Below are 15,606 nucleotides of genomic sequence, written 5' to 3' on the forward strand. Positions count from 1 at the left end.
CATGATGCTTTTCAACTGGTATAGAGGAAGGAATGAAGGAAGGGCCTGGCAACTGTGTGCACACACCCACGCTGGGGAATTGGCCAAGAACCGAGTAGTGCTGACAAAATACTGTTAATTTGTTAGCTCATGTTTTTTAAACTATTGAAAAAAGGGCAAAAATAAATGAGAAATGGACAATTAGAAATAACAGATATAGAAAGTGAAGCAGATGGTTTCACCAACAACAATAAATAAATGAATGAATAAAGTAATTTAGGAGTAATAATAGGTTCTACAGTCTGAATATTTTTGAAGCTTTAATAAACTCCTGCAAGGCATCGGAAACTTTCCCATCAGTGAACCCTAGGGACATAGCCCCCAAAGAAAGTACATTTGGAGTGTTTAACTCTAATCTTATGAGACAAAATATGGCATATAATGTCATTTTGCACAATGCAGCGTATTTTTTACAATATATCAGATAATGTTCTAATGTCTCAGGGATTCCACAAAATCAACAATTAGGAGGAGCAGCCAGACTAGCTCTGTGTAAATAAAAATTGAGATATGGAGTATGGCACCTCAGCCTTGTGATTGCGACTTCAACTGCGCACGTGTCGCATATTTTGCTGTTCCAACGATGATTTAGGCATTGAAATTTTAATGTGTTTATTATGAATGGCAAAGAAAATTCTAACATCATTATTCTTTAAATCTAGCCCTTATAACGAATTTATATGCTGGAAGTATGTGAATAACCGGGCCATTTAATGATGATTTAGCTAATGCATCTGCCATTTCATTGAGAAAAATTTCCTTATGCCCTGGTACCCAAACCAATTTAACCAACTGTAAATACAGCGGAACTAATGATTTGAAAGTACTCAGCACGTGGGAGTTCTCATTTGCTGAATACAGAGAGCTCTGTGCTGAAGGCACATACCTACAACATAGAAGCAGTTGGCAATTCATGATTTCTTCAAAAGGTCTGATCAGCAATAAATGGCTAATAAACTTGTGGACCTTACTCCTCTGCTTTCTATTCATTGCGTGCAATTAGGGTTTAAAAATATTCAAAAATATTTAAATGTAATAAACTCAATGCCTAATCATAATGTGTGGTGTCACCTCACCCAGTGTCATCTATCTGAGAACTTCTTGATAATTCAAATAAAATTCAAAGTTAAGAGGCTTAATGCAGTCTATCTGTCAGGTCACGAACCTCCAGTGGGATATTTTGTTACAAAATCACTAAGTGCGAACTTGCATCCACCATCCGTTATTCTTTGAACCGACATCAATGTGACATTATTTCTCATATCAGTGTTAAAATTTCTGATTTTAATATTGACATTAGAGTGAATCATTGGTACTAAAAGCTTAATTAATGGATGACCTTGCAGCATGCTTTAAACTATGTGATGATTTTCACAGTTTGATGTTTCTGCACTGCTTTTTGTTGTTATGGCTGTGGTCATATATGAATGCAATCACTTTGGTGTTTCAGGAGTGGCGAGCACATTTTTTCATGCTGACACAAAATCGAATGTTTTATGCGGAGGAACAGCAAATGCAGGATGACGAGGAGGATGGAGATGGTATGGAGCTGCAACAGCAGAGAGAGGTATGTTTTTAGGCATGTGTTTCTATGAAATGTAGTGCGAAATGCCCATGACATTTCATTCTGCAAAGCAGGGAAGACTATTGATGAAGCAGCTACTTAGCAGCATATTTATTTTGGATGGGCAGCATTGATTAACACAATAAACTTGCTTAGTGGTCATGACCACAATGTCTGAACCTAATATGGTGCCCATTAATGTCCTGCAAACTTCACAGACCTGCCTTCAACTATCTGCAATTCTTGCAGCATTTTGTGTAGGTTCCTGTAAAATTTTAAACAGCAAGGCAATCAGCATATCTTTTAGCTGTCATTGCAACACATACCTTTTCATTGTTGAGCTGTACCACAAACATACACAGAAGGAGGCCCAACCACTGTTTATGTATAGGTCATCCCACGCCAACTGTCCCAACCCTGGCGCTCGACCACCTCTGATTTACTTGGAAAAAATTCAGAACTATCTAGGTAAAGCTGAAAGTGTTTCCCCAAAGCATTTCTTGAGAAAAAAAAATTTTCTGTACCGCAAGCCTCATTTGAATTTTTTTGGAAAGCTCAAAACCATATCTCATAAAACACGTTGTCGAAAAATCTATTTTTCTTAAATTGGGTTAAGACCATTTTTTACTTTTTGAACAATGGTAGGCATTTTATTTAAAATAAGTTTTATTAGGCTTTACGCTTTTGTGGATTTCTTACATGGCCTCGAATATGGAGATTCTGGTCCGTATTGGTGATTTTTTCATAGAAAGACAACATTAAGGGAAATGTAATAGTTGACATTAGCATATTGCCAGAATCTTTTAGTGTAGTTATTTCAGGCGTATACAGTGCGAAATAAAGTTTACAGGTGGCGACAAAGTTGAAAAAATTTTCATTTTTGCGCATGGTCAGCAGTGAATTCAGCATTGAGGCGGTCTTACTAAAAATATGCTCAATAGCAGAATTGGTAGCAACCTTCATTGGCTACTCACTCAGAAAGATTTATCAAATATTTTTTTGTTTTAAGCGAGAAAAATATTTTTGAATTTGTGTGTCTCTCGGGGTTTGGACGTGTTTATCGCCGTAACAATGCATTTTAGCAGTAAGTACAAGCTGCACGGACATGGGGATCATCTTGACAACGATTTCAACTTTGTCTATGCTTACTTAAATTATTTACTAGCTAGTATTACGCATAATTAACAAGAAATGCGAGACCTACTAGGCAGCATTTAGCTACATGCAGCCATCTGGCAGCCTAGTATATATACACTTACGCAGCACCGGAAAGTGGTACCGATGTGTGCAACACACTGCTACCTATATACTAACATTTAGAAGTAGGAAGAGCATGATGAAGTAAAGGATCGATTGAACTGAAAAACAAAGAACAGTGCCTGCGCGGAACGCGCAGCACTGTCATAGCGAAAGCTAGAAGAGCGGCCTTTAAAAGCCTTTTCTAAACACCCTTCGGGATGCTGTAATCACACTGCTGGAGCCCACTACGCCATAAATAATCATAAATTTTATGTAGTAGGCTAGCATTCACTATACCATCCTTCGTAATTCTCTGGAGAAGCGTGGTATCCGCTACACACTTGTTGGAAATTTTGTGCTGTTTTTTATGCAGTGGCTGACGACGATGAAGAAATATGCCTGAAGTGGGGATGCGCGATAGATAATAGGTGACCAAGAACAAGTTTTCTTATGGGTTGGAGCATTGGATGACCCACTCGTTATGCCATTTGCATTGTGTGATGCCTGGCTGTTCCTTTGATATTCACATTGGTGTTTTTTATTTACCAAGTTTTTTTTTCGTTCGATACTCGTTATGGACACCGGTGGCAGCGGGGGCGGACAACTACAGCGTCGCTCCTGACCCATGCTCTGATCTCATAATAGCTTTCGCTGTAAAAAAAAAGGATGTGCTGCTTGGCAGCTAAGTTGCAGTTATGCACCAACATATGATCACTGGTGCCAAATGGTCAATTATGTACAATTATGGTGGTTCTAATAGCGACTTTTTTACTTTAGTTATATATAAACCATTTTCTTAATTATACTGCTCTTCATCATTCATACTGCCCTTCCTCATAAAATAAACTTGTTTTGCATCGCGGACAAGTCACAGTTATGACCAACATAATCGTATATAATTGACCCAGTTGCACCAGTGAAAATATGTTGGTGCATAACTGCAACTTAACTGCCAAGCAGCACATCCTTTTTTTTTTTTGGTTTCCACCTCGATTGATCCTTTTCTTCATCGTGCTCGTCCGTCCTATTTCTAAATGTTAGCAGATAGGTAGCGGTGTGTTACACACATCGGTACCACTTCCCGGTGTTGCGTAAGCATATACGGGGTCGGGTGTTCAAAGGTAAGCTTTATGATTTTTTTAATTAGGCATTCTAGGCATGTGAGAACCAACCACTTGTGCGAATAAGTTAAGTGGCCAGGGGGACAGAAAGTTAGATAATAATTATTGCTGTCAGCAGCGCAATTAACTAATATTTAATAATTAACTTTTTATTGGCTGTGGTAAGTTAGCATGTTTATATTGAAAAAACGCCAGGCCTGCTCGGAAGGCGCAGCACAGTCACAGCGAAAGCTAGAAGAGCGGCCTTTCAGAGCCTTTTCTAAACACTCATTGGGTAACTGCTGCAAGCACACTTGCTTGAGGCCCACTACGACATTAATAATAAAAATTTTAGAGTAGTAGGCCGGCATTCACTATGCTGTTTTTCGCCATTCTTCTAAGAAGTGTAGTGTCCACTAAACTATTGCGAGGAATTTTGTGCCAATTGTTGATGCAGTGGCTGATGACGATGAGGAATTATGCCTGAAGTGGGTATGCACCACAGTTAATGGCTGAACAAAAACTAACTTTTGTAATGGGTTCGATCATTGGATGACCCACTCATTACTCTATTCGCATTGTGCAACGACTGCTTGTTCTTTCACTGTTTCAAAACTTATAAGTTGTATTGACGCGATTGCTTTCCTGACATCAAGCCTGCCTAAGGCAAGTTTGCGAAGAAGTCCCAAGCACCGGTGTAGCTCAGTGGTATAATACTGGGCTGGCACCCAACGGACCCGGTTTTGAGCCCCACTGTGTCATTGGTATTGTTTTTTTTTTCTAATTTCGTGTGATGTGGTTACGGACACTGGCAGCGGCGGCAGCGGTAGAGGACTACTATGGTGCTGCGCGAGACCCGAGTTGTGATCTCATAACCGCTTTCGCTGTAAGAACTTAGGCAGTGGTGTTTGTGCACGATTTCAGTTGGAAGATTTTTTTCTGGCATGCTTGTGCTCCGAGATATCCAGCTCCAAAGTTTAATTGTCTTTCGCATGATTACGCATGCAAGAGGCTGAGGGTCCGCTCAAAGCTCCTCCCTAAAGTGACGCATCTGTTGCGTGTGGTGTGTAGTGTGTGAAGAGGCTGGAAGCGTAAGCATACATGATAACAATTACCCTTGCCTTCTCGGCCGGCGAAATCAAAATGTGACCGCGCGGTGCGCCATGAGCCTTATGCATGATCCTGATGAATGAGATAACAGGAGACCATTTTTCGCAACATTTTTTTTTTTTCATGACTTTAGATCCCATGGACACATCTTCTTGTGAATGCGTTAGCTTGACCGTCCTGTACTGGGTGCCTGTGGTAGTACAGCATCTTTGAATTGAAGGTCTACCAAGGAAATCCACGTGGTGTCATTTCGAGCTAATATGGATGCTTCCGGCGTGAGGTATTCTACCAAAGAAAAAGTAGACGTGGTGCTTGCAATGGCTGAAATGAATGGCAACGCTTTGTTAGCAATGGAGCTTCATGAGTCTCGCCACACACCCCGTCCTCTTCCAACAAGGCCCACTTTCATAAACCTATTTCGAGGCTTCCAACCTTCCAAGACGGACAACAAAAGCAGTCGTCGATGAAGACTTTGAAGTCTACGTTGTCGCGTGCATAACCTCGATGTCAGATCTCAGCATCCGACAAATTGCCGATCAGTGTGGTCACAGGATGGGAACAGTCACAAATGTTCTAAGAAAGCACAAGTTCCATTCATGTCACATTTACCTTCATCAGGACCTAAATGAGGCAGACTTTGAAAGGCGAGTTGACTTGTGCGATTGGGGCCTCATCAAAACTGATTAAGAAAATGACTTTTTGCACAGGATAATTTGGACTGATGAAGCTGGGTTTTGCTGAAATGGAAGTGTTAATCTTCACAACGCCCATTATTGGGCACAAGAAAGCCCACACTGGCTGAGGCGGCACAAGCATCAAGTTCGCTGGAGTGTGAATGCGTGGTAGAGCACACTCTGGGACAGGATCATCGGACCTCACTTTTTTTTAGGACAATTTGAACGGAAAGATGTACACAGAAAAAATATTAGGTGTTGTCATTGATGACCTTAATTGATATGTGGGGTTTAACGTCCCAAAACCACCATATGATTATAGAGACGCCGTAGTGGAGGGCTCCGGAAATTTCGACCACCTGGGGTTCTTTAACGTGCACCCAAATCATCATTGATGACCTTGTCTACAGTCTTTCCCTGAAAAATTATTTTTTGTCTATAGTAAAACATTCTGGCAATATACTGATGTCAACTATTACATTTCCCCTAATGTAGTCTTTCTATGAAAAAATCCCCAATATGGACCAGATTCTCCATATTTGAGGCCACATTAGAAGTACGCGAAACCGTAAAAGCTCGTAAAACTTAAGTGAAATGCGTACCATTGTTTTAAAGGTAAAAATTTGTCTTGACTTAATTTAAGAAGAATGGATTTTTCGACGTGTTTTACAAGGTATGATTTCAAGCTTTCCGAAAAAATTCAAATGAGACTTGCAGTACTGCAAATTTTTTTTCACAAAAAATGTTTTGAGAAAACACTTTTGGCGATAGTTCTGAATTTTTTTCAAGTAAATCAGAGATAGTCAAGCGCCAAGGCTGGGACAGTTGGCGTGAAATGACCCATATTTTTTTGTGTGTGTGTTCATGTAATATGTGCACACATATATTTACTTACATTGAGTAAATAGTTTGGGAGAGGGGGGTGAACCCCCTCAAACTCCTCCTCCCCGCATACACCATTGACTGGTGCAAAAACTACGCTTTAAAATGAAGTACACTCTTTTCACCGTTCTTCATTTTTTTATGTAGTTTATGCACCAGTACCTCATCTCAGACAAAAAGTTTCATCAGGGATGTAACTGATATTGTAAACAGTTTGTCACTGGTGTCTTTAGCATGGGCAAGGTAAGGTGCACTTGGAAGCACATTTGTTTAGACTACTGATGGCCACTGGTTTAAGTTAGCTACCTTCCAGGCATGCATTGTGAAATAGAATGGATGCCGCTGTCGGTACATTCCTTTTTTTTTTTTTTTGTGAAGAGATTTCATCTGCTGCCAAAGAAGTTTCAAATTTCAAAGGTTGCAAGACTACAAAATGGAGGAGGTAGTGGCAGCTCTCTGTTTGGCTGGCACAGAAGCAAGCTGTCTTGATTGAGAAGGCTGTTGTGTAGTCGATTTCAACTCGCATTGCAACTCACTACTCCTCGCTCTACAAGTGTTGGGGTGGCCGTACTAGCAGTTCTAAAAAGTTCAAAACATCATTTATCATTGAGTACTGCTCTTTGGCTTTATATACCTTTAACATTTTGGTTCAGGGTGTGCCCAATGAGGAGCTGCACTTTGGGGAGAAGTGGTTCCATGGCAAGCTGGCAGGTGGCCGGCTCAAAGCCCAAGAATTGTTGCAGCAGCATGCTCACCTGGGGGATGGAACCTTCCTGGTGCGAGAGAGTGACACCTTTGTCGGCGACTACTCACTCTCTTTCTGGTCAGTCACTACCACTCTTTTTTATGCTCAGTTGGCTTGTGTTACTCCCATAGAAAAACAATGCAATGGTGAGACTAAGCTTCAAATTTTTTTTCTTCACTAAAACAAAAATGACTTCGATTAAACTTTCTGTGAACAAAGTTGCTATAATTCTCAATCGTATCCGCTTTTCTCGTGATTTTTTCTTGAACCGCCTTAGGATGCTACAGACGTCTCAGCTTAGACCAAAGCGGCGTTTTTGCAAAGTTCAGGATTATATATTAGAGCCTATGCGCCACACACTGGCAAAACAAAAATATTTGTAAATAGTAAATTTTATGGAGAGTTTGATAAAGGTAATTTATGCATTCTATTGATGGTTGTGTTTTGTAGAAAAGATTTTTAAAAATGCTACAATTTGCTCAGTTTTGTGCACAGTCTTAAGAGTGAGAATTTCGAAGCTATGTTGAGGAACTGTATTGTATTACAATACAAGCACGTTGCTCTGAAAACGCAAAAAGGAAGTAGGTATTGAAATAACACACGAAATGGTCAATTTATAAGAAATTTTCTTTTTGATACCTGGTTTTCCATCGTTTAGTGAATTTTAAATGGTGGTCGAGGGCACAAAAATTTCTTGCCGCTCAATATATCTTGAGAAAACACATTGGAATTTATGTATATATGTGTGTAATTTTCTCAAACTATTTGACAGAAATTGATTTTCGGTGAGCGCACAAATTAGGACAGTTGGCGTGGAATAACCGATTGTTAACATTCATGCTGTGTCATAAGCAGTTAAATATCTACTTTTGTGTTACAGGCTGTGTACATTAGTGGAAATTTATTTCTTAACTTTCAAATACTTAAGTACCTTTCGTCAACTGGTGCATGCGTTAGTAACGGCCCGGGCTGGCTTTGCTGCTATGTAATATCTAATTAACTTTTTTATTTTTTGCAGGCGCCAAGGCAAGGTGAATCACTGTAGAATAAAGTCCAAACAAGAGCGTGGTCAAACCAAGTACTATTTGATTGACACAGTGGCATTTGACACACTGTACAGCCTCATCAGCCACTACCAAACACACCCACTGCGCAGCCAGGAGTTCTACATGTACCTAAATGAGCCTGTACCCCAGCCCAACAAGCACGAGGGCAAAGAGTATGTTGCATCACATTTTTTTTTTTAATTTATTATGGTGGCCTGTACTAGGTTCAACCGAGACTGTAGGCATGAAAAAAAAAAAACAATTGAAGGGAATGCATTGTCACTGTGCAAGAGCTAGGTATCTGTGTTTGCAGTTGCCTTATAATCAAATATAATTAGTGCATTTTTGTACTCATGAGCTCATGCATAAGCACTGCCAAACCCTGTAAATTCCGGTACCTACTTTACAGAAATTCAGCCTGCTCTTAGTGCTTCACTTGTCACTTCCGTTTACTGCAATACAAAAATTAGAATTAGAAATATTTATTTTTCTTTGTTATTTTGATAGCGAGGGAGAAAAGCCTTGATATGCTGCTGGAACTTGTACTGTTCCAGCACACTAAAATTATTTGTCTCTTGGGCTTGAAATTCAAGAATACGTCCCAGGAAATTTCATGATGAGCACTGCATCAGTGTGTTTGTGCCTGCTTGATCATGCAGTGCTGGTAGTCAGGAATTGGAAAAAAATGTAGTTATAGTGTTCTTGTTTCTTTTTTTCATTGGAAATTATCGTGCCTACTTTTTTGCTTGTACTTTTCTTTCACACGAGCCTGTTCTACTTGCAGGTGGTACCATGCAAACATGACACGTACTCAGGCAGAGGAATTGTTGAAACGAGTAAAGTATGATGGTACATTTCTTGTGCGGCCAAGTGAGAAGGAAGACAACTGCTTTGCTATATCCTTTAGGTACAGTTCACAACTTTCTTTTCAACGGTGTAAAGTTCAGGTATCGAAGTTGCACAGCTTCAAAATTATTTATGTTGTGAACATAACATTCATCCTGTATCTTCATTAGCATCTGTTCATAATCCATAGGAGCCTCATCTTCATTTAGCACATGACTCAGCCAAATTTTTGATGCATTAGATTGATTGCAAGGCACAGAACATTTCTCTGGCCTTGATCTACACTCGGGTTAATGGCCAATCACCATGCAGCAAGACAATTTAAAAAAGAAAAAACTGTCGTACTGCACTTGATCTACTGCTGCAAAAGAACAAAGAGTAAAAGGGATACAAAACCTAATGCACTTTACATCTGTCAGTTCCAGTACATGTACTACATTTTCCAATATGCCTAACCTCTCTCTTTTCTTTCTTGTTATTTATTTATTTTATTTTATTCAATACTGTGGGCCTTTTTAGGCCTATACAGAAGAGGGCGTACAGAGCAAATAACACTTCATATCAAGAAAATGAAAAGAAAAAAGAAAAATAACGATATAACAGTATAAAGCAATAAACGAATAATGCACGTGTGTTTCACTAAAAAAAATGTACTTAGCATGATAACATCAATGGTAACATTGATATACAGATGCAGGCGGTTAAACACATGTAGCAATGTGCGAGCACATGCGCGATACACTGTTTCCAGCTTAATTTCGGCAAAAATAGCACAGGATTTATTGCAATGCCTCTAAATGAATTTCCAACAGCGATGAAAATGATTCAGGTGATTGTGCACTGACAACGTCGTATGGCAAGTCATTCCACATCTCTATAGCTGCGGGAAAAAAAGAATACTTCAACGTGTTACAACGTGACAGAAATGGGCGTATGCATTTGTCATTGTTAGTTCTACTGGAGTGACGGTGCGGAGCTTTAAGGTAATCATCCTTATTTAAATTTACCAGGTTGTTTGAAAGAAAAAAAAGAAATTTCAGGCTGGCTAATTGTCGTCGGCTAGCAAGAGTTGCGACACGTGTTTGCAAACGCAGCGCGGAAACACTCTCCCGCCTGGCATACTTTGAAAAAATAAACCTAAGAGCCCGGTTTTGAATCTTTTCCAATATATCAATCATGTTCTTTTGGGGCCGGTTCCAAACTATTGCTGGATATTCCAGGACGGGTCTAATGAGCGTCTTGTACGCTGTTAGTTTAACTTGAGGGGAAGTTCCGGTTAGTTTACGCCTTAAAAAACTTAGTTGTTTAAATGCACATGCAGAAATTTGATTAATGCGGACATCCCACTTTAACGATGATGTTATTGTGACCCCCAGGTGCTTTACGGTATTAACGTGCTTGATGTCTGCCCCAGAGAAGTTGTACTGAAGGTGAAACTGAAAGTGAAGTGGTGTCTTTCTATGGGAAATTGTAATGCACATGTAAGAGTGATGCAGGGAACAATTGTCAAAAGTTGATGTGATTTGCTTTTGCTGCTGATGACTTCATTTTATCAACTTTTTCAGAAACAGTAAGTGCAATGTGATATTTTCATTTTGCAGGGCAGAGAACAAGTTGAAGCATTGTCGTATCAAGCAAGAAGGCCGTCTTTTTGTCATCGGTACTGCCCAGTTTGAAAGCCTTGTTGAGCTTGTGAATTACTACGAGAAACACCCACTCTATCGCAAAGTAAAGCTCAAGTACCCTGTGAATGAAGACATTATTCGGAGAATAGGAACGGTATGACTGAGTTTTATTTTACTAAAAGACATAATGGTTTAATCACATTGCTTGCAAGCTGTAGCACTCCATGTTCAGTTTGCTAGCACTGCTATAGTGGACACCTGCAGGAACAATGTTGCAACAGTTGCTGGGGATACCGGAAAGGCCTAGAAAGAAGCTCAGAAGTTTTGAAAGTTTTGTGGTACTCCCAGCATTATGTAGAGCTTTTGCATTTGGTAATGTTAATCATGGCGGCATTCTGAACTAGATGTGCTTGTCTACCTGAAATGTTAAAAAATATCGGAACCCTTTCAAGGGCCCTTAAGTGTCTCTCCTTTTCACAGAAAGTAGCAACAAAATTGACAAATTATGATGTCGGGAAACATTTTGTCCATTTCAGTTTATCTGGCTATGTGCTTTGCTGAGCGAACAACCTTGTTTATGTTTGCACAGCTCCACAATTATTTGCGATGTGGGCATGCTTTCCTGTTCCCTTGTCTTAGATTAACCAGTGATGTCTTCACTTGTGGAGGCCTCTTTCCCAGCTCTCTGTAGACAGTATTGCAGGTTGAGCTTGTGTGTACCTTATGCCCCAGTCTATTATAACTAATGATTGTTTAATCTAATTTTTTATTTATTATTTGAATACTTAAAAATGGTGACATGCAATTATTTTTTGTTCCAGGACACTGATGATAGCCCACTGCATGTAGGAGGCCCTGCAGGAACCTACATGGATCCAGACAGCTTTTCTGGAGCATTTCGTGCTACAGTGAAGGCACTGTATGACTATAGGGCACAGCGCGAAGATGAGCTCTCATTCTGCAAGCACGCTATCATCACTAATGTAGTACGTCTGGAAGGAGGATGGTGGCGTGGCAATTATGGTGGAAAACGACAGCACTGGTTTCCTGCAAACTTTGTGGAGGTGCTTGAAACACAGGATGCATCTGATGATGGGGTGAGCTTGGGTGCCCTAATACACTAACATTAAATTTGCCGTGTGTTTGCAGCTGCTATAAAGTCATTACTACCCGTAATGATTAATAGAGAACCATATCAAATCACAATGCAAGAAAAGTGAGACAACACATGAGCCTATCGCTCTGTCTTGTTCATCCGTGTTTTTTTTCTGTACTATGTCAAACCGACAATCTCAAGAAGCCACAGTTGTAGATCTTTATACATTTGTGGTAAAATAAACATTCAGGAGTATTCTGGATGTTTTGCTCACTTTGTCCTCATCACAGTCTATAATGTTCTTTCATTCTTTCTCTCTTTCTTTTTCGTCTTAGTCTGGAGATGCAATGCCTTTAGGTACATTGCAGAAGGGCAGCATTGACATTGCTGGGTGTACAGTAGGTGAGTGCCTTGAATTTGGTACTGCTGTGAGTGTGGGGTTGTGTCAGTACAGCTAATATGCAATATACTACTGCAACGTGCAGCTTTAGCACCCTGCAGGTGATTTCTACATGCTTATGAAGAACTCAGCACAAATCTTTCTATGTTCAGCCTATTCTAAATACTTATTATGAACTGTAATATCCTGTGAAAAAAAAGCCATTTGCATGATAGAAATGTTTTAGTTAAATTGATTGAGGGATTGTACTTCAGCTGATTGTGCCAGTTCTACCACTTCATTTTATTCATCATTCTTAGCCCTGTTTTAGTCCACTGCAAGATGAAGGCTCTCCCAGTGATCTCCAGTTTACCTTTGATCTCCAGTTTACCTTGTCCTGTGTGAGCTGATTCCATTTTATGCTGCAAACTTCTTAATTTCGTCACATCCATTTAACTCTCTGCCTTTCCCGACTGTGTTTCCCATCTCTTGGTAACGATTGTGTTGCTCTTACTGTCCACTGGTTGTATTTTCTATGCATTACATTGCCAGCCCAGGTTCTTTTTTTTTTTTTTGCTTGATGTCAACTTGGATATCTTCAACTCCTGTCTGCTCTCTCATCCATGCAGCCGTCCTTCTAACTTGTAATGTTATCTCGTCATTTTACCTTCCATTGCACAATGCGTGTGCCTCAGTTTTTGCTCTAGTTGTTTTATTATTCTCCCATGTTTCAACCCCATATGTTAGAATTGGAAGTGTGCAGTGGCTGACAATATTTGGGAGTGCCTGCCAAATGTGCTCCTGCTCATTTGAATTCTTCAGTGAATTTCTTTTTGGTGCTTAAGTTCTCATGTGAGTAATTATCTTGGGTATACATATTCTTGTATACGCTCCAGTGTATGGTTTTCGATCTTAAATTCTTGTTGTTTCACCTTACGATTTAACATTATTTTTGTCTTTATTATACACAGTCGAATTCCTCAATAGCTTTTTGCAATTCATTGCTATTGTTACTGAAAAGTACTATTTCATCTGCAAATCCTAAGTTGTAAAGCCATTCTCCATTAACCTTAATTCCTGTTTCTTCCCAGTCTGAATGCTTAAACACTTCTTCCAAGCACACAGTGAACAACATTGGGCACATCATATCTTCTCGTCTGAATCCTTTATTGATCACAATTTTATCGCTTTTGTTTTTAAAAAAATCAAAGTAACTGTGGATTCATTGTGGATGTCAGCCAGGGCTGGGCAGTATCCCAATACAAGAGTATCACAATGTATTTCAGAAATACTTTTGAGTATCTATATTGCTGTATCGAGATACTTTTCAAAAATGTATTTTTATCTCAGTAGTGAAATACTTTTATGATGTATCGCCCATATCGGGATATTATCCAGGACACAGGTATCTCGTTTCTTTTTTTTTTTTTTTTTCCGGAAATGAGCTGAGACATGTTTACGATAGGGGAAAAACTTTTTTTTTTTTTTTGCTGTGATTTTGGCAGTCCGCGGCACCCACCATTTTTATATTTCTACTGAGCTAGTCGCTTTGCTACCTGCATCCCATTGTGCACCTTTTGGCAGAACTGGTATGTGTTTGAATGATGCCCTGCTTGAGCTTGCCAACAATGTTATACTGTCATTTTGAATTCCAGCAGTGATATTTTCGTTGTGAGGAGCTTCGTATACTGCACAATGAACGCCAACCAACGGCGTCGTTTGTAAAATGTGTTCCTTTCAAGCCAATTGAACAAGCAGTGTTTTTTTTTTTTTTTTCGTTGGCTGTTTGAAATACCGGAGCTTATTCTGGAAGCCATCACCCAAATAATTTGGTGTGTGATGCCGTGTGCCCTCAATGATACTTCTTTCTCCAAAGCATTTCTGGAAGATGTCAGTGTGGCCACTTGGCATTGGGAAAGAGGTCTTTTTACGTTTCCTTTCGCATTTCTTGTTTTGTTCATTCTTCTTTCTGCTTTTTCTATATTTCTAGCAAACTGCAGATCTTTCTACTTAGTCAAATGCCTTTCCATAGTCTAGGAAGGCTAATAAGGGGGTAGGTTGTATTCAGTAGCTTTCTCCATCACTTCATTTATCACATGACTGTGATTCATTGTAGAGCAGCCTTTCCTGAACAGGGATTGTTCTTTCGGTGGTAGGTATTTCTTTTATCCTGTTTGATGTAAATATTTTGTATGTCATCAAATTAAGCTGATAGGCCTATAGGTAACTCCTTAATGTATTCTTTCTTATGTATTAGTAAAATGTTTACATTTTTCCAGCTCACCTGAGCCGTTGCCATATTGAGGCACTGAGTATAAAGGGTAGCATTTCTTCCAAATGAATTCTCCTCCATCTTTAATTACATTGGCTGTTATTCCATCATTTCCAGCTGTTTTTCCACGTGGCATATCGCATATGGTCTTCTTAATTTAGTCAGTAGTTACAAATGGAACTACTTCCGTATGTTTCTTGTCACTACTGCCACTCGAGGTTGGATGGCTTATTTTCCAACTGTATAGTTCAGTGTAGAATTCCTCTGCCATCCAAACTATATCACTTAAGTTGTTGATCTACTGTTCGTGCTTGTTATTGAGAGTATGCATTTTATTTATTTTTGTAGAGAGTCTCTTTTTCATTGTTTTCATGGTGGTGCCTTCTGTGACTGCTGCTTCTATAGCTTTGACATTACTGTTCCTTCTGTCAAGGGCTTCTCTCTTTTTGGTCAGCTTTGCAACTTTGTTATTAATATTTTTATAGTTTATGAACCTCACCAAGAGTTGTGAGTCAGTGTGAAAATAGTTTTGGATCCTCTTGGCTCGCTACAAGCATTTCTGATTGCAATTTGAATGTCTTTCTTTCGGCAAAAAAAAAAAACAAAGGTATAATTGGAGAGAAGCAGTGCGAAAGATGAAAGACCAAGCAGAGAAGGACACATATAGCACATAGATTCTCTGCCTGGTCTTTGGTTTTTTCCACTGTTTCCCTCCACTATGTCATACCAACATGCCCAAAAAACCAGTTTTTAATAAGGTTGTAAGAGATCAACGAGCTTTTCACCCTGTTTGGGCATCACAAGCAAACAAGCACTATGCTTAGATTCCTTGGTGGTCTTTTTTGGCAGGGAAATAGTTTCTTGTAACTCCTCCAGTAATGAGTTTATCTGTAAAATTATTTGGCTGAAACCCACCCTACATAACACCTTACAACTTCCAGGGCATAACCAGAATTTGTATTAAAGCCTGAAGAACAGGGCCCTTTAAA

At 39.5% G+C, this 15,606-nt stretch overlaps 1 protein-coding gene across 2 annotated transcripts in view; it reads left to right on the forward strand.

Annotated features, from left to right (window-relative positions):
- sl (small wing phospholipase C gamma 1) overlaps positions 1–15,606 on the forward strand; it is an 82,756-nt gene that overhangs the window by 36,946 nt on the left and 30,204 nt on the right. For both annotated transcript variants that reach the window (XM_037427768.2, XM_037427769.2), the window contains exons 15-21: positions 1,490–1,606; positions 7,262–7,431; positions 8,372–8,572; positions 9,184–9,306; positions 10,847–11,024; positions 11,692–11,967; positions 12,302–12,368. In XM_037427768.2, coding sequence (XP_037283665.1) covers positions 1,490–1,606; positions 7,262–7,431; positions 8,372–8,572; positions 9,184–9,306; positions 10,847–11,024; positions 11,692–11,967; positions 12,302–12,368 — 1,132 coding nt within the window. The remainder of the gene's footprint in view (positions 1–1,489; positions 1,607–7,261; positions 7,432–8,371; positions 8,573–9,183; positions 9,307–10,846; positions 11,025–11,691; positions 11,968–12,301; positions 12,369–15,606) is intronic.

The sequence above is a fragment of the Rhipicephalus microplus genome, chromosome X (assembly GCF_043290135.1).
Source record: "Rhipicephalus microplus isolate Deutch F79 chromosome X, USDA_Rmic, whole genome shotgun sequence".
Lineage (NCBI taxonomy): Eukaryota > Metazoa > Arthropoda > Arachnida > Ixodida > Ixodidae > Rhipicephalus > Rhipicephalus microplus.